The 27,924-nt window shown below is 47.4% G+C and overlaps 1 protein-coding gene across 3 annotated transcripts in view; it reads left to right on the top strand.

Moving 5' to 3' along the window:
- Positions 1–27,924, top strand: part of ITSN1 (intersectin 1) — a 3,188,156-nt gene that overhangs the window by 3,143,905 nt on the left and 16,327 nt on the right. For all 3 annotated transcript variants that reach the window (XM_069636218.1, XM_069636217.1, XM_069636220.1), the window contains 3 exons: positions 15,698–15,780; positions 15,874–15,957; positions 20,527–20,700. In XM_069636218.1, coding sequence (XP_069492319.1) covers positions 15,698–15,780; positions 15,874–15,957; positions 20,527–20,700 — 341 coding nt within the window. The remainder of the gene's footprint in view (positions 1–15,697; positions 15,781–15,873; positions 15,958–20,526; positions 20,701–27,924) is intronic.

Raw genomic sequence — 27,924 nt, 5'->3', positions numbered from 1 at the left:
CGGATCTTCAGGAGTTTTGGACCACATTTCCCATCAGTCCCATCCAGCATAGTCAATGATGAGGGATCGTGGGAATTGTAGTCCAACACATCTGTAGAGCCACAGGTTGCAGATTTAGGAATAGAAAAACAATGTGTGGCCTTCTCTGTACTCACTTCTCAATGAGGATTCTCATTCTGTGGATTTCCCCAGAGCTGAGAGTGCTCACTAGTAAGCAAATGTAGAGCCTGAGAATGATCTTATGTTACTCTAAGCTAATTATCGTCTCTATATCTTTTGACGCTTGCTTCTATTAGTCACTCTTTTGTTTCTCATCTTTGGCATGTATGGTAAAGTAAGACAAAAAACAGGGATAATGGGTCTCTGCGTTTGCTTAATTTCTTATGCCTTCTATCAGCCTGTCGATGCACATCAATTGACTAATAGCAAACCCTTCAGCGACTGAGGGTGTGATTTATATTACTACCTATATTTGTTTCTAAATCACTACAGTCTTCGAATATGCAAGGAGTTTTAGATCAGTGAGTTAACTCGTAGTGACAGGAGAAAACACAAAAAAGAGAATTATAATATTTAGCTGAAGATCTTCAGCTTACCCTCTGATTTAAGTGGGAAATTAAGTTGGTTCTATGCAAAGGCACCTGTATCGGCTAGCTGCCGTCCTGCAAGGAACTTCAGGGTAACCTTTGGCACCCTTAACTTGAATGTGAACTGCGCCCTCAAAGATCCTTGGTAGGAAAATATTTTCCAAACATTATACTTAAGGTAAGTGGTGTGGGTTGGTAGGTATTCTATAGTCAATTACAAAGATGGGAAAGTAATTAGATCGGATCCCTGAACTGAAAGCTGAGTGAGTTATTTTAAGTAATGCCACTTTAGGTGTGTATCCACCTTTAGGCTTCAGAAGCAACTGAAAGAAAGATGTTGTTATCCTGTTTATACATTTCGGGACTTCTTCTATACGGGGCATCATAATAGGGCCGGCTATAGCACAAGTTATTTTCCTGGCTGTAATTGCAAGGGTTTTTATACACTAAATGTTTGAGATGTGCAAACAGGTATGGGGAGTGCTTAGTACTTCAGTCAACGTGAACCACCTGCTTCTCCAGAAGAAGCTGGGGTTCAAAAATACATGTCACGCTTTTAACATATGGTTCATAACAGATCCATTAGATGAGTCAGATATACTTTTGTAAGCAATTGACCACCTCTCTGGAACCCTCCTCATATTCTCTGGCTACTCTGTCACCTCCTTCCTCTGCCACCTCTCTGGCACCCTCCTCATCCTCTCTGACTACTCTGTCATCTCCTTCCTCTTCCTCTGCCCACTTGCGGGCACCTCTATCACCCCGCAGGGCGTACCTCATGCCTGCAAACCTCCACAGAAGTCTTTCAAATGTGGCAATCTGCTCCACGTTACTACTCTTAACTCTCGCTCTGCTGTCAAACACTCCGACTCCTCGAAGAACTTGATCTGGATGTCCTCGGTCTCACGAAGACATGGTTCACTGCCAGCTCTGTCATGTGTTTTGACACTCTCCTCCCTGATCGCTACAAGATCTTCTCCAAACCCAGAACCAACCGTCTAGGTGGTGGAGTAGCTCTGATCACCCCTGAGTGGATCTCTGCTTATGTCATTCCTACACATTCCTACTCCTCCTTTGAATGCCTGGTCTGCAGGCTCTCTATGTCTCCTGTCCTCTCTCTTACTGTGGCCACCATTTACAGGCCACCTGACTAGGTCGCCCTCTTCTTCTCTGAGTGGGACGACCTCTCCTCCTCTCTTCTTGCCTCTACCTCCCAACTTCTCCACTTCTGAGACCTCAACATCCGTCTGGATGCTTCTAACCCCACCTCAGGGCTCTTACACAATCTCTGCAACTCTCTTTCTCTCTCTCTCTCTCTCTCTCTCTCTCTCTCTCTCTCTCTCTCTCTTTCTCTCTCTCTCTCTCTCTCTCTTTCTCTCTCTCTCTTTCTCTCTCTCTCTCTCTCTCTCTCTCTCTCTTTCTATTTTAGCCTCTGGCCCGACGTACTCTGCAGGGCACACCCTGGATGTTCTAATCTCTTCAGACATCCCTCTCTCTAACCCTCTCTCTCGGACTGACCACTTTCTTCTCTCCTCCCACCTGACGCTCTCTGTCCCCCAAATGCAACTGACCCCAGCACTACCACCCACCTTCTCGGTCATCCGGCCCGTGAAGCATGTGTCAGTGGTAGGGGTGTCACGGTATTAGTTTTATGACGGTACAATAACCTTCTTGCCAAATGACGGTATATCATGGTTATCACGGTATAGCAGGTGGAGTTAACTAATCTTAACAAATATTTTCTAAAAGGTCATAAATTGTCAGATTTATCATCACAAACAAAACCAGGCACCCCGGGTCAGAATTGGGCTTTTCAACATACTTTCCACTGAAATGCCACCCTTTGCTTCCACCAAACACAAACACACGTGTGGAGAGGAGGAGGGGGGGCGGCGGGCAGCCCTGCTGCGACTGGCAAAGCAAACTGAATAGCTTTTCTTAAGTGGTCCTTTAGGCTTTTACCTCCCCCACTGGCTACTGGTGAAGATGAACATGTTGCCATCTTGATAACCTGCATGCCACAGATCATTGGAGCCTGATGGTAGTATACGCTTGTGCGCATACACACACACACACACACACACACGCACTCTCTCTTTACGTTACAGCCTTTAGTTTACTTGCGGGCCAAAAGTTGTTCAGTAATGACGGACATGTTACCATTTGCTATGGCAGCAGGGAATACCCACAGAGATGAGTAAATTTCGCAGTGTGACTTATTATATGTAAATTCAATGATAGAACCAGGGAAAGCCCCCATTGTCATATGTTTAGAAAACATTATCCATTATAAATATATAAACCCCAAAGCCGCCAACCCAAAGTAAACCCTTTTCCTTCTTGGCACTGTATTTATTCTTCCTATTGCTAACATATTGATTTTGTGTCAGGCACGTGTGGTTTATGGAATGGCATTAAAAACTGCTCCAACTGAAACTACTTGGCAGACGGCACATCCAACGGTGCAAGACCAAGACTGCGCAGCACTTGCTTACTGCAGCCTTTCCAAATCAGATTGAAAAGCACACTTAACGGTATACCGGTATAAACAATGTGACGGTTATTATTGTTCAATTAAGTGGTTCAGGGTATCTTTAACGGTATACCGTAATACCGTTACATCCCTATTCAGTGGAGGCTTTTGCTGCTACTTTCTCTCTTCCTCCTAAGCCTGTGGCTGACTCACTCTGACACAGCCCTCTCTAAACTTCATCTCTCTATCTCTAACAATCTTGATGTCCTTGCCCCTGTCATGAGGATCCGTTTGACGCCCACCTCCAAGTGCAACTCTTGGTATGGCTCTCACCTCACCACCCTTAAATGCAAGTGCAGGGTGGCTGAGAGGAAGTGGGAGGGCATCAGGCGTATCCTCCGACAAACTGGCCTGCTGCCTGCTCTAAAGGCAATACAGACTCTCTGTCCTGTCCAAGAAGAGAGCTTACATCCAAACCCACGTCTCTGAGGCCTCTAACAACACAGCCAAACCTTTCAAAATCTGCAACAAGCTGGAGTCTCCACTTCTCCTGTTTGTTCCCTCCCAGGCCCTTTGCACAGCTCTTGCTTCTCACTTCACTATTAAATCTCAGGAAATCCTGTCCTCTCTCTCCTCTTCCTCTTCTCCTACCTCTCTTGGCCCCTCTCCGACCGCCTCTCCCTCTCCTCCTCCTTTCTCCTCTTTCCCCATGTTCACTCCTGACAATGTTTCTAGACAAGTCTGATCTATGAAAGTGTCCTCCAAACAGGCGCTTCCCTGCTCCTCCAGAACCATCAAGGACCACATTGACATCCTCGCTCCAGCCTTGGGTCATTTCTGCAATCACTCTTTCGCTACTGGTTCTTCCCCCACTCGCCTCAAGCACTCCCTTGTACACCCCCTCCTTAAAAAGCCTTCTGCCAAACCTACCCGTCTGGCAAACTATCATCCGATCTCTATCACTCCTTTCCTGGGCAAACTCCTGGAAAAGCTGACCATCTCCCAGCTTACTCTCCACCCTGAATCTGTTGGTTGTCTTCATGACCATCGGTTTTGGCTTCAGAGCAGCCAGAGGCATGGAAACTGCTCTCCTGAACACCTGTGAAGACCTGCTCACTAATTTTGATTCTAGCCTTCCTTCTGACCTCATCCTCCTTGATTTTCCCTCTGCTTTAGACACTGTCAACCATGCCATCCTGATCAATCGTCTCTGTGACAACCTGGGCATCACGGATCAGGCCCTAGCCTGGTTTACCTCCTTCCTCTCCGATCCACCCTCCCAGGTCCAACTGCAGTCCTTTCTCTCCAACCACCTCTCGCTCCACATGTGGTGTTCTCCAGAGCTCTAACCTCACACCGTGGCTCTTCAACCTTTACTTGGCACCTCTGGCCCACCTCATCTCTACCTTCTCTTCTAGCTTTCGGTGCTATGTGGATGACACTCAGCTCTCCTTCATGATCCCGTCAGCCTCCTCTCTCGCTCATTCCTGACTGTCTATCCGTGATTCAGGAATGGTGTGCCTCCAACTATCTCTGCCTTAATGCCAGTAAGACTGAGATCCTTCTCATTGGGACCCCTGCTCCCTCTCTCCCACTTTCACTCTGGCCACCCTCCTTGGGCCCTCTACCTGTGCTTTCCTGCAAGGCAGAAAACTTGGTGTCATCTTCAGCTCCACTCTCTCCTTCTCTCCTCACATCACGTAACTCACCAAGAAGTCCCACTGCCAGCTGCACCTTCTCAGAGGTATTCTTCCTTTTCTCACTTTCCCCCAGAAGCTCACTGTCTCCAGAGCCCTGGTTATCTCTAGGCTGGTCTACTGCAACAGCCTCTTTCTGTATCTTCCTGCCTCTACTCTTCGCCGTCTCTGAAACTAATGCAGAACACGATTGCAAGACTTGTCCTTGGCCTCAAGCCCAGGGATTGTATCTCTCCAGCTCTGAAATCTCTCCACTGGCTGGCAGCAAGGATCAAGTTCAAGACCCTCTGCATTGTCCACAGGGCCTTCTGGGGCCGGAGACCACACTACATCTAACGCTTTCTTCCTAAGCATGTTCCTTCTCAATCCATCCGTTCATCCAACTCTCTGAGGGTCAGACGCTTCTGCAGGCAGAGAGTGGGGGGTAGATATCTCTCCTCGGCTGGTGCCTCCCTTTAGAACAGCCTCTCTGCCTCTCTGATACTTGAGCAGGACCACCTAAGGTTTCGGAAGCAACTCAAGATCTTCCTTTTCGCTTCTGCTTTCTCTCTCTCTCTCTCCCCTACTTATGTACTTGTCTGCTGCGCTTACTGGTTACCTGGCCACCCTCTGATCCTTAATGGTCACCAGGCTTCTTCAGACCAGTACCCCATGCACTGCCTCCTGGCCTACCGCGCACTTAAGAACTCTATCTGCAAACCTATAGTCTCCTGCCTCCTTGCACTTAGTGAGAGCCGGCTGTACTTGAGCTTTGCATATTGCACTCTCCCTCCTCCCTCCACCTAGCACTTCTCCTCTCCCTTCCCCTTTGCACTTGCACAATCTGAATGACACAAGGCCTAGTGAGATCGTTTGTTTTGTCCACCCTTTGTCTCCCCTTCCTTGTCTTGTCACGCCAAGAAACACTTGTGTACAGGCACGTTATAAATGACTTATCATATCATATTAGCCCACACAAGATTACTGGTAAGAATGTCACAAATGTGCGGTTTCCGCTAAACCTAAATCCTTAAAGACGGATCAATAACTAAATAACAGCAGCGACTTTATGAGAGTAATAGTGTGGCTGTCTACAGAGAAGCCTGTATGATAATTTGTCACACTCATCTCTGTTGGCAGTCAGTTTATAGAGCAAACTTTAATCTGAACTGCCTGAACGCTTTAGCTTGTGGTCTCCTGTTAAAACAGCTACGGTGGCCTACTATACGTATTGCCCTTCTAGGAACTGATAAATCACATGAAAGGGCTATCTTATTTGTGGCATCAGGCCCTTCATACTCTGGGAATAACCCTAGGCAGTTCATCACTGATGAAAGACTTATTAGGAGAGAGACCGCTGAATTCTTCTTTGGTTAGGCTTGGTACATAAAGAGCAAAATCTCCACTCACTGGTGCTCCAATGAAGCATTGCATACCAGTTTAAAGAACCCTTCCTGAATCAAGAGATACAGAGCATGATGGCTGACACCAGAGAAAGGCATGATGTCTCTGCGCTAGGGGGAAAAGGTTACGGCCGATATCATTAAGAAAACAAAAGATACAAATGAATAGGTCCAAGGATGCTAGGCTCAGAACAACACCGCCACATGTATTATCAAACTCTGCATTGCTAAGGAAGGAATCACTCTTCAATAGTATGTTGTAGAGATAAATCTCATTTTTTTATATTAAAGTTGTGTGCAAAAAGACATAAATCCAACATTTAGAGAAATTAAGACATCAAAATGGTTTGCTAAAACAGAACAATCAGACAAAAAAATATTTTTTCAACACACAGTGCCAAAAAAACATTTTTTGGGACAATCTCCAAATTGTGTGTGTATAACAAACCCGACTCCTATTAGGATTTGCCAAGAAATTCACATATTGCAGTGTACATATTCAAGTCAACATTTGTGGAAAACACATAGAACAATGGTAGGTACACAAAATTATTTTTCTTGCGTAAACAGCAATAATGTGCTGTAGTTTTGGGGGGAGTAGTGCGTCTACACCAGGTGTTTCAGCCGTTTCTAGGTGGGCTAGGTGTGTCATCTTTAACACGGCCTTCATCAGGACGGAGTTCTGTGTAGATTGACGTCTGTGCTATGGGTTAATAGATTTCACAGGCGCTAAATTTGAGATCTGCTAGCCGCATGGGCTGGTCTCTGTATGGTCCTCTCGCTCTGGAGGTCGAAAAATGCTGATCCAGGGTGGTATCAGTGGGAAACAGACACGGCTTGCACAGCTGTGAGGGTTGCAGCATGGGCAGCCTGTCTGCCAAAAAAGTACAAGCTGGAGCTCCTCAGGCTGCTGTGTCACAGTTGAGACTGCAGGGGCCTGACTGCAAAGCGTCTCAGCCGTGTCTGTTTCCCACTTCCATCACTTGCTGTACTGCTCGTTCCACCACCAGAGGCTTTCCGCCTTCCACCACCTGTTGTTCTCCTCCATCCAAGTCATACTAGTCTCCTCCTTCCACCACCAGAGTCTATCCTCCTTCCACCACCTGTTGTTCTCCTCCATCCAAGTCATGCTGGTCTCCTCATTCCACCACTTGCTGTACTGCTCCGTCCACCACCAGACGCTTTCCTCCTTCCACCACCTGCTGTTCTCCTTCATCCAAGCCATGCTTGTCTTCTCCTTCCACCACTTGTTGTACTGCTCCTTCCACCACCAGAGGTTTTCCTCCTTCCACCACCTGTTGTTCTCCTCCATCCAAGCCAGGCTGGTCTCCTCCTTCTACCGCTTGCTGGTCTCCTCCTTCTACCGCTTGCTGGTCTCCTCCTTCCACCACTTGCTGGTCTCCTCCTTCCACCACCATAGGCATTTCTCTTTCCACCACCTGCTGTTCTCCTCCATCCAAGCCATGCTAGTCTCCTCATTCCACCACTTGATGTACTGCTCCTTCAACCATCGGAGGTTTCCTATTTACACCACCTACTGTCTTTGCTTCTCCTCTCTAGTCTCTAATCTCTAATATCAACCACTCCTTTTCCTTGTTCACTATTCCCGCCCTCCTCATAGCTCACTCGGCCAATGCCAACTCCATCCAAACTCTGTTCTTCTTCTTCTCAATATGCCCACACTGGCCCCTTCCTTGACATCCCTTTTATCCCAAGTCTTCTTCAGGGGGTGAGTCACTGATTTAGTCTGTTCTTAAACACCTCAATTTAGCCTTTCATCCTTCTGAGGTCGATGAATGAGTACCAACACAGGATGGGTGATATTGTATGTATATTTGTTCTATACAAAGCGCTTAGGCGTAAGTGCTATATAATAACACATCATTATCATTTGGCCTTGGATATCTGCTTGAATTGACAGTCATTTGGTAATATGGGCCTATACACACTGATATTAACGATACATATGGTGATCCATTCTTGTTTGAAATGTATATCAAATTATAGTGATATCGTAACCATATTTTTCGGTCTGTACTTAGGAACAATGCTATTTGATGCTCCTTCCTGTTTTATCAAGGGGTGAAAGGTTGTGTTCCATTGCTCCCTGTGATGTCACTTCGGGGGTGGATCAAATGACATCACTTCCTGTGATATCATCAGAGGTCAAGGGTCATGTGATGTCACTTCTGCTACCCCAGGCATTTTGGTGAAATGGCGTCCCTGTGCAGCCACTGTAGATTTGGGTTTCCCTTGCTTGGGGATGTTGCTACAAGGGATCCTGATCTTAAAGTTTGGGGAGTCTCTGCCCCTGACTCATAGAATTATTTCTGTTATGAAACTGGGATTTGCGTGCCATTCTGCCTGCAAATCCCCATCCGTCAAACAGGGGTTAAGGGCAGAATGGCACACAAATCCCCATTTTACACACAAATAATTGCATGAATCAGGGCCTCTGTGTTTTCTGCCATGCAGATATTTCCTTTAAAGAGGCAGCAGCAATTGGCGTGCATGGTTGACCATCCCCTGCTTGCTGGAAAGGGTAAGTGGTGCCCCCAAACCCACCATCCACTGGCCCAGGGAGGAACAAGAACACAAGTCACCCTATTAGAAGTCCTCAGATCAAGATAGGGGACTTTGTCACATCCTACAAAATGTTCAATGAAGACGAAACTGAAGACTTGATAGTTGTTTTTTTCTGTGATGCGTAATGAGTAGCTGCTGTCGGCCACTGTCCCACGAGCTTTACTCATGTGTTCTGAGACGGCTCATGAGAGAGTGGTGCGACAGCTTGTGAAGGCTGGTTGCAGGGCTGCTGTACGGTTTCGTCCACGCAGGCCCGCTTAATAAAAGACCTGAGAAAATAGGAAGTGCTGGAAAAGAAATTTGAAGTCTGGTGGGAGGTCAAGATGGGGTTTGGGTCTTCAGGCGTATGACTTTGAGGTGTGTTATCTACCAGGGAAGAAAAACATTGTGGTAAATTGCCTCTCTAGGATGCCCGCTGATGGGGGTGAAGAAATTGGCAGTAGACATTATGGGGCTAGTCTCGGGTTTAGGTGATGACTTCAAGTATATTTTCGTTTTAGTGGATTTTCTCCCCAAGTGGAAAGGGTTTTCTTTAGGAAAGGGTTTCCTTTGGAGATTGTGTCTGACAAGGCATTCAGTTTGTTTCTACGTTCATGATAAAATTCCTAGAGAGTTATGGCATTGAACATACTCGAACAGCTTTATATCACCCTAGGGCCAATGGGATTGTGGAGAGAGCTAACAGGTATATAAAAGGGGGGATCCAGTTGGCGTTGTGCACAGGGCAGCCGTGGAGAGAGGTTTTGGACCACATGATGTGGGGATATTTAACGACTCTGCATTCAGTCACTAGGGTATCTCCGTTTGTATCCCTCAAGGGCAGGGAACCTGGAACGAAGATGTGGCCAGGATGGTTGGTTTTGGCAAGCTCAGTTACGGTGGACAGGGAAACTATCATGAACTTTGTCAGGAAGGATCAAAGGAAAAACAAGGATCATTTTGACAGGAGGGAGTGTGTGAGTGATTGTGTGTGGAGATTGGGAGAGTGGGTACTTATCAAGAATCCCAGATTTACACACACGTGTGTTCAGAGCAATTTTATTGGCCCCAAAAGGATCTCAGCGGTGAGGGATGGAGTGGTCATCGTGGAAGGGGGTGAAGTTTGGTCGAAGGGCAGGTTGGCGAAGGTGGTGAATGTAGATGGTGTTCCTGGCAGTGGTGGAGCTGCTCAAACTGAAGATGCATCTGGTTTGGGTGTCAGTAGTGGTGGGGTGCGACTTGGTGGTGAACAAGGAGTTGGTTTGGGAGGCAGAACGGGTTCACGCAGAAGGGTGACACGCGAGCCTGGGTGGTTTAAGGATTATGTGTGCTAGCTTTTCGATTTGACATTTCTGTGTCATGATGTTGTGGGTTATGTTTTCTTATCTGGGTTTGACATGTTATGGTTGGCCTTTTTGGGCTTAGTTCTGTTTAGTGTTGTAGGGAGGGAGATATGTAGTGAATTGCTGCTGTCGCCCACTGTCGGACGAGCTTTCCTCCTATGTTCTGAGATGGCTCGTGAGAGAGTGATGCAATGGTTGGTGAAGGCTGGTTGCTGGGCTGCTGTATGGTTTCGTCCGCGCAGGCCCGCTTAATAAAAGACCTGAGAAAATACTTACGGCTCCACGCTGCATCATTTCAGAATGCTGTTAAAATGTACAACTACCCTGAAAATTTAATAAAAGATATATGATTTACAAAAAAATAAGCACATTAATATTAACCTCAAAATAAAGAGAGTCAAAATAGCGAATGTGTATTCAGTGCACTGATAGCAATGTAAAAATATAGAACAACTTTTTATTTCAAATTGTATTAATGCAGAAAATCGACCTGTGCCTTTTGTATAATTTGTTTGCAAAGGAGGCTCACTTGATGCAGCATACACCTCGTTGGCTGTGGATGACCCCCACTTCGATGTGCGGTAGTGACATCCTGACCCATCAGCATCTGGACCTGTCAGAGGAGAATATGGGTATCAATTATGCAACACTTCGATGTGCGGTAGTGAAGTCTTGATGCATCAGGAACCAGTCCTGTCAGAGGAGAATATGGGCATCATTCATGCAGCACTTCAATGTGCGGTAGTGATGTCCTGACCCATCAGCTTCTGGTCCTGTCAGAGGAGAATATGGGTATCAATTATGCAACACTTCGATGTGTGGTAGTGAAGTCCTGATGCATCAGGAACCAGTCCTGTCAGAGGAGAATATGGGTATCAATTATGCAACACTTCGATGTGTGGTAGTGAAGTCCTGATGCATCAGGAACCAGTCCTGTCAGAGGAGAATATGGGTATCAATTATGCAACACTTCGATGTGCGGTAGTGAAGTCTTGATGCATCAGGAACCAGTCCTGTCAGAGGAGAATATGACCATCATTCATGCAGCACTTCAATGTGCGGTAAAGATGTCCTGACCCATCAGCTTCTGGTCCTGTCAGAGGAGGATATGACCATCATTGATGCAACACTTCGATGTCGGTAGTGATGTACTGACCCATCAGCTTCTGGTCCTGTCAGAGGAGAATAAGGGTATCAATTATGCAACACTTCGATGTGTGGTAGTGAAGTCCTGATGCATCAGGAACCAGTCCTGTCAGAGGAGAGTATGGGCATCATTCATGCAGCACTTCGATGTCGGTAGTGATGTCCTGACCCATCAGCTTCTGGTCCTGTCAGAGGAGAATATGGGTATCAATTATGCAACACTTCGATGTGTGGTAGTGAAGTCCTGATGCATCAGGAACCAGTCCTGTCAGAGGAGAGTATGGGCATCATTCATGCAGCACTTCGATGTCGGTAGTGATGTCCTGACCCATCAGCTTCTGGTCCTGTCAGAGGAGAATATGGGCAGCATTCATGCAACACTTAGATGTGTGGTAGTGATGTCCTAACCCATCAGCAGCTGGTCCTGTCAGAGGAGAATATGGGCATCATTCATGCAGCACTTCGATGTCGGTAGTGACGTCCTGATGCATCGGGAACTGGTCCTGTCAGAGGAGAATATGGGCATCATTCATGCAGCAGTTCAATGTGCGGTAGTGATGTTCTGACCCATCAGCTTCTGGTCCTGTCAGAGGAGGATATGACCATCATTGATGCAACACTTCGATGTGCGGTAGTAACGTCCTGACCCATCAGCATCTGGACCTGTCAGAGGACAATATGGGTATCAATTATGCAACACTTCGATGTGTGGTAGTGAAGTCCTGATGCATCAGGAACCAGTCCTGTCAGAGGAGAGTATGGGCATCATTCATGCAGCACTTCGATGTCGGTAGTGACGTCCTGATGCATCGGGAACTGGTCCTGTCAGAGGAGAATATGGGCATCGTTCATGCAACACTTAGATGTGCGGTAGTGACGTCCTGATGCATCGGGAACTGGGCCTGTCAGACGAGAATATGGCCATCATTCATGCAACACTTAGATGTGTGGTAGTGATGTCCTAACCCATCAGCAGCTGGTCCTGTCAGAGGAGAATATGGGCAGCATTCATGCAGCACTTCGATGTCGGTAGTGACGTCCTGATGCATCGGGAACTGGTCCTGTCAGAGGAGAATACGGGCATCGTTCATGCAGCACTTCGATGTACTGTACAGACGTCCTGACCCATCAGCATCTGGTCCAGTTAGGGGAGAATATGGGCATCCTTCATGCAGCACTTCGATGACGGTAAGTGACGTCCTGATGCATCGGGAACTGGTCCTGTCAGAGGAGAATATGGGCATCGTTCATGCAACACTTAGATGTGCGGTAGTGACGTCCTGATGCATCGGGAACTGGGCCTGTCAGACGAGAATATGGCCATCATTCATGCAACACTTTGATGTGTGGTAGTGATGTCCTAACCCATCAGCAGCTGGTCCTGTCAGAGGAGAATACGGGCAGCATTCATGCAGCACTTGGATTTGCGGTAGTGACGTTCTGACCCATCGACATCTGGTCTTGTCAGAGGAGAATATGGGCAGCATTCCTGCAGCACTTCGATGTGCGGTAGTGACTTCCTGACTCGTCGTTATCTGGTCCTGTCAGAGGAGAATATGGGCAGCATTCCTGCAGCACTTCGATGTGTGGTAGTGACTTCCTGACTCGTCGGTATCTGGTCCTGTCAGAGGAGAATATGGGCAGCATTCCTGCAGCACTTCGATGTGCGGTAGTGACTTCCTGACTCGTCGGTATCTGGTCCTGTCAGAGGAGAATATGGGCAGCATTCATGTAGCCTTGATGGCATTTTCCTCCCTCCAGCACCAGATCAAATGATTCAGATGCTGTCACTATTGTACATCATTTAATCCCTTAACATTTCTTACTTAGAATATTCTTGTATGTATGTGTCAATGGTCAGCTCTACATTAGGTAGATTCCGTGAGATCCTGTCAGCCAGTGATAAAAGGCGTAAACTCCTACTTGAAGCAAACATGTATATCCTTGTCCTTCCAAACCACACCGTCCCTTTTCGTTTTACTCTCCTCAGTCCTCACACAGTGTATTGCATTCTACAGCAAAATTTTCAGTTGTATTTCTGTTATTGAACTGAAGTGCCCTCACTTTTCCAATGCTGCCCCTCAAGTTCCTTGTCTATGTCCCTGAGCACGTCTCAGCTGCTTGCATTTGGGCACCGCCCCCCACCTTCACTGGGTGGTTCATTTTCAGTTTCTTTATGCCCATTGCATTGCGTGTAATTATCGCTCTCACTGGAAGCTAATGAAGCTGCCAGCGGAGTGGACTTCTATGACTGAATTTGAATACTACCATTACCAATCATGCTACAGAAGTTCGAATGTGTAAAATATTTTCAGAAGTGCCTTAGGAAAGCCTGCATCCAAGATGATACTCGGATGGTGAAGTCCCTTGCCATTCTGGCAAGCTCTGGAATGTTTGGGAAAGCCTGCAGCTGGACGGAGAAGGAGCAACTGTAGCTTTCCAGAGGGGATTCATCCCAGAGCCCAGTGTTCCACCTGTTTCTATATTGATTCTCGTGTGCGCTTAACGGGGAGGGTATATTCTGGCAGGAGTCCTTCCAGATCTTGCCAGCCATGGAATCAAACACAGCTTTTCTCAAAGAGAAGGTGGTCTTCAAACGCACTCTTCCTTTTTTAATTTTTTTTATATAAAGGTCCTGTTAGATTTTTATATGAGCGAGGAGATTAATCTCCCTCTATTTTTCTGCTAATATCTTATCAGAGGCAGAACGGATCCTCCATAATTTATTTGTGATGCAGCGCCTCATTTTTTATTTGGGTAAAATTAGCTGTTCTGTTAGTGAGCCCGAAGCCCGGAAGTTGCTATATTACCTGTTGTCTAGTGAGCCCTCCTCTGGGCATCGCCCCTTTAAGGGATTGAGTCCCTCCCCCATGTATTGTCCTTTTAAGATGGGCCATGATGTCGTCATGGCCCAAGCTAAATAAAAGGGAGCCCTGCAGTGCAGGCACCGGCATCTGATCAGAAGACTCACTGCCACCACTGCAAACCCCTTCGACCGCTACCCGCGGCCCATCACTGCGAAGACCCTGTGAAACCAGCCCTACTGTGACAAGACCACACAGACCAAGAAGAATACAAACCCAAGACTACACACTCAACCCGAGAAGATGGAGTAATGAGGCTCAAGCCTCGGTATCCAAAAATCACCGCTGATGGATAAAAATCTATCAGCAAGAAGAAGAATAAGCCGCAGGCCCCGGCACGTGTGGGAGACAGGCTGCGGACACCATGACTGACTGATCTGTGTCCTTTATTGTGGCCTGCAGGCCCGCCCTGGATACACAGGGCCTACAGGCCACGTTACCATGGGGGCCCCCTACACAGCAGACAGGACGGGGCTGTATGCAGTGACACTGTCAGCCTGGCCGCATACCGAGGCGCTTAAGCCTACACAGTGCTGGTGTCCCATAGCACTATAGGGTGGGGCTGGTACGATGTTCCGTGGCCAGCCCCCCCCCCCCACCCTGGCAACCTCCGAGGCCCGGAGCCTCCTGATGCTGGTGTGCCTTATCATCCTACGGTGAAGCTGGTACGATGCCCCATGGCCAGCTCCACCCTCTAACATTACCCATGGCATTGTGCAGTAAATGTTAGGCCTCACGATGATAGCACTCAGTATCCAGGCATGCAATGTCAGGCAAGCTCAGCTGCCCAGTACACAAACGCTTCTCACGGGTAAACTAACCGCAGCCTCCATTTTAAGAAGTAGAGCAAGCTAAAATTATAATGTAAAATAATGTTACGTGAATGGACGCGCGTCAGGAACATTTCCAGTGACATGTTTCTGACTGAGGTCAATTTTAGGAAATATTTTGTAAAGTCAATAAAGGTTTTTGAAGGGTACATAAAAATACATTCTACAACACAGAAAATAATGGATTACATACATGTATCAGTAAATTAAGCTAAAGTGAACAAAAATGACTATTTGCATATTCTCTTTGATAATAGATGCTATTTCTACACAACTCAGTGATACTCGCTGAAGGTCGTGCGCAGGTGTCTGCATGTTGCCGCCATTACTCTAGCTACAGTATAGAAGACAGATATGGTAGTTCACTGCCGTGATCTGCTCATAACCCTGGCTAGAGCAGTGGCCATGTGGATGAACTCACAGTAACCATGGCAGCACTATTTCCTCATCTCTGTGGTGAACCTGAAGGCTAAAGACACCAGCGCGAGGATTAGTCAGTGAGGCGGGAAAAGGGGGCGGGGCAGCGACAAGCAGTGTTCTGTATTGGTCAACATATTTCCTAAAGGCAAAGGTTCCTAATGGAAAATGCATGCTTGAGTGTACTGCTTTCCATTTTGCCTGTAAACACAAATATCCTCCTAATGACCTTTTCAAGCGGGATTTGCATTGCTTTTACTTGTTGACGCCGTGCAACTGCTAAAATGTATACTTTTGCACCATTTAGAACACACTTGGCTAAATAGCGTATTGGTGCCGTTGATTGTATTATTGTACATCATTATCAACCTGGCCTTGACACTTTTATTGCAGGACTGCCTGGGTTCAGAAAATTAAAGCTGCCTCAGAACTGTACATAGAAACGGAGAAGAGAAAGCGGGAAAAGGCCTACCTAGGTACGATTGGATCAAAGTAAAATAGATCTGTGTAATGTAGGTTCCTCGGGCAAAGACACATTCTAAACGCACCTTTGATATCCCTCCTGACAGTTCGCTCCCAGAGGGCCACGGGCATTGGCAGGCTGATGGTCAACATCGTGGAAGGGATTGAGCTGAAGCCCTGCAGGTCCCATGGTAGGCAATTTTTCTTTGTTGTTTGCATCTCTGTGCTTTTCTCATATTGTTTCTTTTGCCCATGAGCAATAGACCTCATGACAAAATGTTCTTCTGCTTCGAAACAATCATTTATTTCATATTTATTTTGAAGTTTTTTTAGAGCGCCACCAACTCACAGTCAGCGGCTTCAAAGTTTGTTCAAGGGTTACAGGTACAGACAAAAGAACAAATGTCAACAAAGGTCAGGGGTTAGGTTGCCTTGCAGACCCGAATTGTCCAAGCATCAGCAGCATTCTGCAGCCAGGAGTGTTACAGGTAGAGTGCACAATGGGGAAGCAGTCATAGTCAGGATCCCAAAAAGCGGGGCAAGTACTGTACAATACTAGACCCTGGAGTTTATCATTCACTAGTGGTCCGTAACTAGTATGAACGTGACGGATCAGAGCATCTTTTTCGAAGCTAATTTGAAGTTAATAGTTTATCCTTTGGGCTGGTTGGTGGACAGTAAGTTCCAATCTTAAGAGAAAGTGCTTGGTAGCTAAGGAAGTGCATTGGCTAGGAGGGCAGGATGGCAATAAATATGACCCAGGACCCGTTAGGGCAAAGATGAGGCCACAACGAGGCTGAGGATAAGACTATTTGCAGAAATTCTCTGTTAGTCAAGTTCTGTTTCTCATCATAGATGAGCAAGGAATTAAAATTGAACACAGTAGGGCTTATTACGGGGCTGCCGGTAAAACCCGCTGGTAGACAGCGGGTCACCTGCAACCCTGTAACACCCTTACTGCACCTGTTATCCTGGTTCCACCGGGATATCACAAGCAGCGGCGGTAACCGTGAATCCTCATTTCCGTGGAGTCCCGTAGGACTCTATGGAAATGGGGTCACTGAAGCACTGGCATTTTTGCTAACAGTGCCGGTTCTTCGGTGACAGACATGCTAGTAGGGACCTGAAAACCGGCAGGTCAGGCCTGCTGGGGAGATCCATGGCCACTACAGGCATTCTCGTAGTTTAGCGGTCTGGCAAGGGTGCCGGAACATTGCTAGTGGCACCCTTATTTCCAGACCGTCATGCTTGGAACGAGAGCCATTGATTCTTGAATCAGGGTCATTTGAACACAGTAACCCAGTGTGTGAATAACTGGTGGTTAACTGTTAGGGTACCTAAGAAAAACTAGTTCTCTCTAGTGTGGTTCTGCAGTGTTACATTTATGTGATGTAAGTCTTTCAATGTTTCTGTCTTCCTCTATTAAAATCAGGTAAAATTACATCTTGGAATTTATATAAATGGCACATAGATTAGAAATCGATTCCAATATGCAATCTTTCCTCAGCTTAGGGGGGAGACAGACAAATAACAAAATGGACGGGCACATTGATTTTCCAGTGCCAGCCCAGTGATGTTTGCGTGTAGGGACATGAGGTCCCACATGTGCCCTTCATATAACTTAAAAATATCCTGTCACCAGAGTCACTGTTACAATTAAACAAAAACACTTCATCCCTGATTTGGCATTACTGCAATGATGGCGAACAGAATTTGAACATCAAAGACCATCCCTAAACAACCTTACTGTTCTTTCGCCCCGCTGATCATGGCGGGAGGAGGCACTGTTCCTCAAATATTTCTCTTCTTGATCCCATTTTGCCAAACTAAAGATGATGACCTCCCAGCCCAGTATACATTGTATTATCCTTGGGCACAGATCAGGGGCAGGCTTGCTCCATCGCTGCCTCAGGGAAGCAATGCCTATACCATGTAAATGTGGCCCACATTGCTCCTGAAAACTAGCAGCTAAAATGAGTCCAATATTGTCACCTCGGGCACGTTTTTGTTCTCATGAGAACATGACAGAAAATGCAAGCATTCGAAAATCAAGCACAAATGGGTTTCCTCATCGTCTTACTCCACCTTTCTGTTCTGTTGAGACCGTCTAAACCTAAAATCAGGTTTATAAAGTGTAGCCCAATCGTTAATCATGTTTCCATCGGCATGTCACTGATTGGCGGCTGACATGCGCTGGCTGCTTAAGCCACCTCTGAGCTGCAATTTATACGTTGCCATAAGGAGGCGATGTCTCATCACTGCTGCCCTGCCCAAGCTCAGTATATACCTGGTCTGCTTAAGACCTTCATCCGTCATATGTGGGAGCAGTGTGTTAGGGAATGCTGAAGGCATCTGTCCTCCTAAATGTTTCTGATCGTGATGTCTTCACCTCACTTCTGGCGTTGGATCCGATTGGCGTTGTATGCAGGCATAGCGGTGATCTGGTTTTACTGAAAATTACTAAATAAAGTAATACAAAAGAGACCTCCATCAGTCAAAACCTCCCTTAAATTACACGTCTCAGTAGCCGGTGGTATGTCTCGTGGGACTTGCAAGGCACACGTCTGCCACATACATGACTGAATTGCACAGATATGGTTATTCATTATGTTGCCCTCTAGATGTTTTGCACTGCAACTCCCATGATCCTTCATCAATGGCTGTGACTGATGGGGGTTGAGGCCCAAAACATTTGGGGGCACATAATGGTTAATCCTCTTTGATAGCAATACCCAATTGTATTTAAGACAGTTTGGGCCTCATTCCGAGTATGGCAGCGTGGGAAAAAAGTAGCGGTAACAGACTTAGCGCCACTTTTCCCACTCCGCCATACTACGAGCCAGGCCCTGGAGTGTGGGATTTACCTCCAGCATCATACTCGAAGTAAATCCTCCCACTTTCCGCCCAAAAATCGGTGGAATTACTGCAGCAGTAATTCCACCGAAATCCCCAATGGAGTCCTGTGGACTTCAAATTAATGGGGACTAACACGGCCACCACTTGTAATCCAGCTGTTGAAGTGGCTGTTATGGTAATTCCTTCGGGCCGTATTCCAACAGATTTACCACCAGAATACCGCCCAAACCATAATGAGGCCGTTATAATTTATTTGTCTGACTATGCGTCAGTCTGACGAAATAAATGTGACCTAACATCAGTGGAGACAAGCTGCCTCGGAGTGAGGGACTCTGGCGTCACATCACTTCTCCCTTCTGTGAGCCGCCATTTTGCAAACAGTCGATGAAAGCACATATTGTATTTGCAGAAGCAATTAGGGCATTTTGCATTTTAAGAATAACTAGAGGGCTAGTGGTGACGAGAACTCCATTGTATTTGTTGAAAAATAGAAGCAGGCTCCGGTGTTCAGGCAAGACATCGGGAGACTGGGTGATTGGCATAGATTGCATCGCGATTTAAGCATAGTCCGAACAGTGTTAACTCTTCATTCGTGTAAAAGGGTGTTCACGCTGTTTGCCTACCCACCACCTTGTTAGTAGAAATTGGTACTGAACTGACAGGTGGACTGCTCGTTAGCGGGAACTCTAATATCAGGAAGTTATAGTTTTAGTAGCTTACAATCCTAATGGGCACCAGACAACTGATAAATGGATTGGCACTAGGACAATAAAATACAAATACAAATTGTGATTATCGAGACAAAGGGCCTCATTACGAGGTACCAGGTCTGGTAAAAATGCCAGATAAATTGCCAGAAAAATTGCAGGTAGTACTGGCAGTGGCATCTTTACAGGACCTGGGAAACCCAAGTTTGTCTGTGTGGGCTCTGACAACTGGCATGCCTGACTTGCTGGTAGATCAGGCCCATACTGGCAAAGGAATGCCGGAATCACCGGCACCACTGGTGGCGGTCGTTCTGACAATCTCATCCCATGGAGTCCTATGGGACTACATGGAATCAGAACGTACTGCCGTCTCCCCCGCCCGTAATATCCCAGTACTACTGGGATATCAGGAGGCGGAGACGGTAGAGGCAGTTTCCCGATATCCTGCCGCAGTTAGCGGGATACCAGGAAACTTGTAATGAGCCCCTAAGTCTTGTTTTGACAACACTGGTTTCTCTCTCTCTCTCTGGACAAACCAAAATGGATAACTAGCTGTTGGGAGAAATGATTTACAACACTATGCACAATATATGAGCAACTGGAGACCATGGACATGGCAGCTGTGCCTGGTCAAATCCTAATAATAGAACGTAATAACTTATCTGGTTTAAAGGAACATTACCAATTTACAGAGAGAGATTCCACAACCACGGGAAACAAGAAACCAAAATGGCTTCCTGTCATAATCTCTTCATGGAGACCCCAAAATAAAGTTGTTCTTTTAAGTACCTTGACCTCCTGTAAAAAATGTTGCATTCCCTATTTTTCCATGTGATTTTGTATATAATGTCCTTGACTCCTTGTCAGCCTTAGTGTTTCCTCTCTCACCCCTGCAATACTATGAAGGCAAATTCATTATTTTTTCCAAACTTCAGATTTATTGGTTTAGATTTTGCAATACTTGATATTTTGCACTTTTTATTTTGACCTTTAACGTTTAGACACAATATTTTGATCTTCGACCAGAAGATATAACACTGAAAAAACCACTGTAGAGGGTGTGGTATAGATAGTATACCTCAGTAAATTCTTCCAGAGTCAGCAGGAATTTAATAGAAACACTTATGTAAGGTTGGATGCTTTAACATTTTGTCTGCACATACCTGGTTTTCCTTGCTAATGATGTGCGCATTTCAGGAAAGAGTAACCCGTACTGCGAGATCACCATGGGTTCCCAGTGCCACATCACCAAGACGATCCAGGATACGCTGAACCCCAAATGGAACTCCAACTGCCAGTTCTTCATCAAGGACCTGGAGCAGGATGTCCTCTGTATAACCGTCTTTGAGCGGGATCAGTTCTCGCCAGATGGTAAGTAGCGTGATCTGGCGTTCAGTAAGCGCCCCTTTTCTTGTTGACTTGGGAATTGGATTTCCAAGGCGATTAGATGCACACTGCCCCATAAACTATGGGTAGAATAACACACATAAGCATTTTACACGTGGTTTTGGGCACTGGTGGATATTGGGGTATGTGTGGGTCAGTGTGGGGGCGCAGATGCAAGTAACAAATCCACCACCCTCACAAACACAATGGCATCCGCACACCCATGCAGTTTTGATGCAAGTGAGGGAGGGACCCAGGGATATGAGCAAGGGGGAAAACTACCCGTCTGCCCTTTGACATATACTTCTAATCCTCTGCAGCTGCCAGTGACACTTCAAACATATTGCAATGTATGAAAGTCTTCGAGGCTCCTTTGCTTCAAAAGCGTAAATTGCATAGAGGGGACCCGTCACATTTACACTTCCTTTACACTGTAATTCTACTCATTTGCACCACAAAGTGCAAAACAAAAGTGTAAATCGAGACGTAATCCCCTCTACACCTTATTATTGTACTAAAAGGAGCACATGTTGCCTGCCTTTTTGCGTGAAGCAGAATTTACATTAGAGTCCTATGAAATCTGCCTGATTTTAGCAGGTGTAAAAAGCAGTTGGAATCCATAAGAATCCAAAACATATGCACCAGCAGGAAAATGTCATGCTTGTACATTTGTGTTTCAGAAATGGTAATTTCGTTCCGTGCTCCTCTCCACCATACAAATGAGGAGTAGAGTAAAAAGCATTCATACATTTTTTATGCATGCCTTTTAATCTAATCCATAGGAAACATGGCCTCCTTTGGCTTTACGGCTCCTATTTGCTTTTATCTCGGCTTCTGCTGCACGGTAGTTTGTGATGCATTGTGGGGAAACGGCAATGCAAGTCTCCATTCTTCCCCACCACCGGGCCCTGCTACAGTATTCCTTGACCGAATGCAGTTCATTCACACTTCCTACAGGTGATGTTGGGTCTTATCCAGCACACATGTCTGCTCCACAGCGTCCCAAAACATGTAGTTCAACCAATGTAATTTGAGGTGCACACTAATGACTCCCAGATGCTGCTCTTCATACAGGACCATTTCTCAAGAACTGTCAATAATGCACTGTATTAAAAACATATCAAGCTCAAGGCGTAGCACTTGGGCGAAGGTGGCGAGGGGGCAGATGCCCGGAGCACCCTCGCAGCAGACATGAGCCATGGACGAGAAGCCCCTTCCAGAGCTCTTTCCCTGCACACAATCGCTCTTCAGTTGAACCGGCAGTATGTACTATCAAAAATGCTGCGCCGGGGCTCTACCCAGCCTGTGCCAGGCCAGGAGTGCTATGCCACTCACAGGCCATCGGGGCTATGAGTCCATTACTGTTTTTGTTCTGTTGATACAGTTTGAGGTTTGTTTCAAAAAGTTGAAAAACCGGTTCCTCCAAAAAGCTGAAGCGATAATGGAACCAGATGGCGGCTGACGCTCACCCTGTTCCCCCTCCCCTGCGGCAGACACAGCCCCCCAAGCTGGCAGATTTCACCTTCTTCTCCCATGTACACTGCACCTCATCCCCCATAGACTAACTCTTAGCCAACCCCCAGCTCATGTCATATGTTGATGAGGTGGTGATAGGAATGAGGGAATTATTTTACCATGCCCCGGTCCCCCTAACAGCCCGAATCCATGATCCTGAGCCATCCCCCAAACCTCTGTGGAGTCTATATGATCTGATCCTTAACGATATGGCACTTAGAGATGGAATCGTAAAAGCTATCCGGGAGAATCTCACATGGTCCACTTCTATGGTGACCATGTGGGAGGCCATGAAAATAATAATCAGGGGGGAACTTATAGCCCATGCGTCGGCCTACCGGAAACACAGATTTGAAGCCCAGGCTCGACGGGAGAGGGAGGTGGCGAAGGCAGAAAGTAAACATACAAAAGGCTGGTCTCCTAAGGCTCACTGATCCCTACAGGTAGCCCGGAATAAATTCGAAGCATGCAATGCAGAGAAAGCAGCACAGGCCCTGTTAATAACGAAACGGGGATGCTATGCCTATACGGCTAATACATTCCTGGTTACTAAATTGGTGAAAACACAATGGCAAAACACAATAGTAGCAGGACCACCTAATTGAAACCATGCCTACTACTCACAGCGTTGCGGCTGACCAGGGGAAATACATAGAGGGGGCTGCCCTCCCATGCCTCGCCGAGGCAGAAAGGATGTCCTGGACTTGCCAATTGCAGCCGAGGGGGCAGATTCTGTAATCAGATCCCTTAAGGCAAGGGCCCCAGGCCCGATGGATTCACCCCCAGGTTTTATAAGCTCTTCCTGGCCCAGCTCCTAGCGCTCCTTACAGATCTTTTCAACTCCTTCCGACAAGCGGGCTCCACAACCCCCTTCCATGCAGGAATCATCTACTATACTGCTTCTAAAGCTGGGGAAAGACCATAGAGACTGCGCATCCTATAGGCTGATCTTGCTTCTCAATATGGACGCTAACATTTATTCCAAGGTCTTGGCCAGTCGGCTAGCCGGGATGTCTGCAAACTGATCAACGGAGATCAGACCGGCTTCATATTGGGCAGAACCACAGAGGATAGTATCAGCCGGTTACTAAACCTGTTGGAGATAGCGATCTCAGAACTCTGCAAGCTGGCATTGGTATCACTAGATGCTACTAAGGCATTTGACAAAGTTGACTGGGCCTTTATGCAACTTACCCTCGAAGCATTCCACTCAAGCATTCCTTGGGCTGCTGTTTCGTAGGATGCTCCTGGCCAATTACAGTTTAGAGAGAACCTCCTTGTGGGTGAACCGAAAGCAAACAGATCCCATATAACTCACGTGCGGGACGAGGCAGGCGTGCCCCCCTCCTCTGCTAATTATCGACCTGATAATGGAGCCTTTCACCCAACGGATATGCAACAACCCTGCTATTGAAGGGGGGGGGGGGGTGGGCCGCAAACATTATAAGTTGTCCCTTTATGTGGACGACGTGAAGCTCACCCTAACAAATATTCATCCTTCCTTGCAACAGTCCCTCCTAGAACTAGTCTCCTTTAGACGGGTTGCGGGCTTTGAGGTTAACTATCATAAATCCAGGTCCGTTGGGGTGGGGCTAACTTCAGAGGAGGTGGAGGCTCATCAGACCTCCTGTCCGATTAAGTGGGACAAGAAAGACATAGGGCCTCATTACGAGTCTGGCGGTAGCCATGACGGAAAAACCGACAGGCTGCCGCTGGACCCGAAATACCATTCCTCCTCCGTGATTGCTGGAATCACCGGGGCATTACAACTCTGGTGACCCGGTAATTCCAGAGGCGGAATTCTGTAAATCCCCATTCCCATGGAGTCCCATAGGACTCCATGGGGATGGGGACAATGTGTTTCCATTTCGGCCTGCAGGCGGGTGGCGTTACTCCCGCCAGGTCAGACCTGGCAGGAGTGACACCTCCCGTCTGCAGAACTCAGAATCATCCAGTCCGGAAACAACGGTGGCGGTTTCTCGGCTGACTCATGATGAGGCCCACAGAGTATTTGGGGGTTCACAATTTGGTGCTCCCTAGGGAGTAATATGCGGCTAATGTCCTGCATCTCTTTAGAGAGCTGGAAGCTGATCTCAAGAGGTGGTTGGCCCAGGAGATCTCATTGATGGGTCGGATCACAGCCTGTAAAATGAATCCACTCCCATGATTCCTCTATCTCTGCTCTGCTCAGTACTTCCAGTGGAGACCCTGCAAACTCCCTTTCTCCGATTACTGATTTATATGGCGAGGGAGAAAACCTAGGATTTCTCGAAAGGTGATGGTGGGTAACGCTCAACTGGGTGCTATGGGGTCCCGAACGTGCACAATTATTATGCAGCGGGACAGCTAAAACATTTTCCTGCGTGGTTCACTCCTATTGACCACCCAACATGGGTAGCCATCGAACAGTCCAGAGTGGCACTTCCCCCTAGCTCCTTGCTATATATCTCCCCCCAGCGCAAAAACACTGGCCCAGTCTATTATCCTCCACGAAAAAACAATGATGAAGACATGGGACTGGGCAATGAGAAAGGCAGGAATCCCAAGGGATGTAGACGCATGCACTGCAATTTTCCATAACCCAGACTTTACCCCATGCCTTCGGCCCACCAAATTCAGGAGATGGATGCAGTGAGCTGGGGGTTACCATTTCTGTCACAGATCTTTGAGAACGGATTGCCCCAGACCTTTGAAAGTTGCAAGGAAAAAGTACTCCCTCTCTGAGGCGGAAAGGTATACCTACGCTCAAATCCAGCACTGGATAGTGCACCCTCTAATGAGACAGGAGGCCACGCGCAACCCGGGTCCCAAGGAGCTGACCTTGCTAGAGGAGTCTTGAGGTGGGTACACTTCTAGACTATACAGACTCATGCAGGGTGATATGTGGATGCTTTGACAAAACTACATGGCTCAGTGGGAGGCGGACTTAGGCCACTCCTTGGCGGACCAAACTTGGGTGGACATTTGGACAAGAAACTGTGTGTGACTAACACAAAATGTGCCCTCAAGCTAACATACCTGTGGTATTACCCCGCAGAGTGGCTACGCCACTTCAGGGGTTCGCTGGACCCAGCTTGCTGGAGGAAATGTGGAGCTCAAGGGACATATCTAAATATGTGGTGGTAGTGCTCCCTAGTTTGAATATTTTGGAAGAAAGTGGTAAACTCCATTGAGGCCATCACCCGGGTGTACCCTGATGCGGCCCAAGGTGACCTTGTTGGGGATCCCAATCCCGGGGATATACCTGAGGTCTGGGATGACGGGCAAACTAATTAACCAGCTCCTCTTAGCCGCAAGGATCATGATTGCCCGGACTTGGAAATCTCCTGAAGGTCCGCTGTTACCTCTGTGGTGGGTCACTATCTGGGACATCCTGGTGGCAGAGAAGGTCACAGCGGGCAAGGATAGGGTGCTACACTGTTTTTTAAAAAAACATTTTATTATTTTATAACAACACACCAAACATTACAATAATTATGACTTCTGTGTCTATGTCTAACAAGATAACATCACAAGCTATATTCTTCAGTCCCACTCCCCCCCGCCCTCCCAACTTGAGCCATATAGTCCATATCATCAGCCTGTGCGTCCTCAGGCGGGTCGATTGGCCTCCTCTCATCCATATCATCCTCACTGTGATTGGGCTGGGGGGGCCACCATGGTGGCCACCAATTGCCTCCATTCGAGTAGGGGTCCTACCTCCTCCTCATCTCCCCTGCTGACCGCTTTGAACCAAACAGCCGTTTCAGCCTTGGCACATTTGAAGAGGTCAGCCCACAACAACTCCACCACAACTCCATCCTGGGCCTGTGAGCTGCCTTCCAACACATTGCAATCCTTCTCTTGGCCAGGATGTATGCTAAATTCTTCATCTTGCTAATGTGCCTCAGGTGACGTGGCCTAGGAAAACCTCCTAGCATGCATGCCCAGGCCGACTCCACCTCCAGCTTGATACCTTTTTCAGCCAGGCGTATTTTCAGTTCAGCCCAAAATCTACCCACCTCCGGACAAGCCCAGAACATGTGTAACATCCTGGCATCCTCCTCCCCGCACCTGGGGCATCTCTGGGTCGTCTGGCCCCCAAACCTCGCAATCTTACTGTGGTCAGATATGCCCTATGTGTGACATATAATTGGATCTGTTGGAGCCTCACATTTTGGGACACTTTCTTATATCATCTCTGGGCTCTATCCCATAACCCATCCGTCATAGACTCTCCCACCTCCTCCTGCCAGACCTGTCTCAATAGGGACAATTCCTTCCCCACCTTGGACCCCAGTAGCTCGTATATGCGGGATATCTCGTGCCCACCCGCTGAGACGTCATATATCTCCATAGTGGCATCCGGTTGTTCCGTGAGCACCCCCGGCGGCCATTTTTCTCAAACCCGCTTAACCAGTCTGGAGTGGGTTATATGTTGCCCCTTATGCACCCCGGTATCCTCCATCAGTGTCTGGAATTCTAACGCAACTCCATCCTGCCATATATCTCCCAGAGTGGCCAATACATCAAATACATCATAACTTTATTGCGCTTGAGGTAACTATTGAAGCCCCTAACGTTCCGGGTAACCACTCTAAGGCACACTGATGCCATGTATACAATATCCTGCCCTCCCTCTCCGGCCTGCCACCCGCCTTTTTAAATTCCCATATTGGCTCATTACTCACCCACAACAAACTTCCCCTCCCCCTTTTCCCAACAACAAACCCCAACACACGTCCGTTTCCCTCCCCCATCCCCAACAAATGCCCAGCTCCATCCCTGGGTCTCAGGCAACTGCGCTTCTGGTTCTGCCTCGGTGTGCCGAGGGCAGAAACCCGGCAGGGTGTCACCGGACTACCGGTAACCTAACTAAACTACTCTAAATGGGGGTATGAGGAATAGCTCTGCGAGGCTCCCTAACTAGCTAAAAGTCTCAGTGCCCACAGATCACGTCTCATTCCAGCCTAATCGTGCCGGCCCATATGCTACATCAATTACAATAATCAAGTCCCATGGTCTTGAGCCGCGACACCCTCTGGTGCCCCCTCCATAGATTACTTATCTTATCCTTCTCCTTCTCCCATCTGGATGCCCGACTCCTGGGGGCAGCTTTGCGTGTCCAGCCACGTCATAGCTTCTTCCGGGGTTTCGAAAAACAAGGTCCTGTCTTTGTGAAACACCTTCAGCTTAGCTGGGTAAAGCAGCATGTACCTGTAGCTTGCTTCACGCAATCTTCTTTTGACAGTCCCAAAGTTCATGCGGCTACGCTGTACCATCAGGGTATAATCCGGGTATGCGGTTATATTTGCTGTCCCTCTCTGTATTGTTCCGCCCTTTCAGAAGTGTTCAAGGATTCTTTCTCGGTCCCAATAGTTGAGGATCTTAGCAATCACCGGACTAGGGGGGTTGCCCGGCGGCGGCCTCCTCGTAAGAGCCCTGTGCACCCTTTCAACCATGAACCCCTGGGACAAGACTCCTCCAGTTATCTCCTGCAGCAGCATTGATTCCACGAACTCTGTAGGGTTGGATCCCTCGGCCTCCTCCGGCAGACCAATGATACGGATGTTATTCCTTCGGGCACGTCCCTCCGCCTCCTCCGCCCTGCATTCCAGATTGCCCACGCGTTGCACTAGGGCATGAAGGTTTGCTTTATGTGTTGCACAGTCCGCTGTGTTCGGGCCCACCTCCTTTTCCAGATTCTCTGTGCGT

Source organism: Ambystoma mexicanum, chromosome 7p (assembly GCF_040938575.1).
Source record: "Ambystoma mexicanum isolate Mex_15411 chromosome 7p, UKY_AmexF1_1, whole genome shotgun sequence".
Lineage (NCBI taxonomy): Eukaryota > Metazoa > Chordata > Amphibia > Caudata > Ambystomatidae > Ambystoma > Ambystoma mexicanum.
Note: the sequence above shows the minus strand (reverse complement) of the source record. Positions and strands in the feature narration are given on the sequence as shown.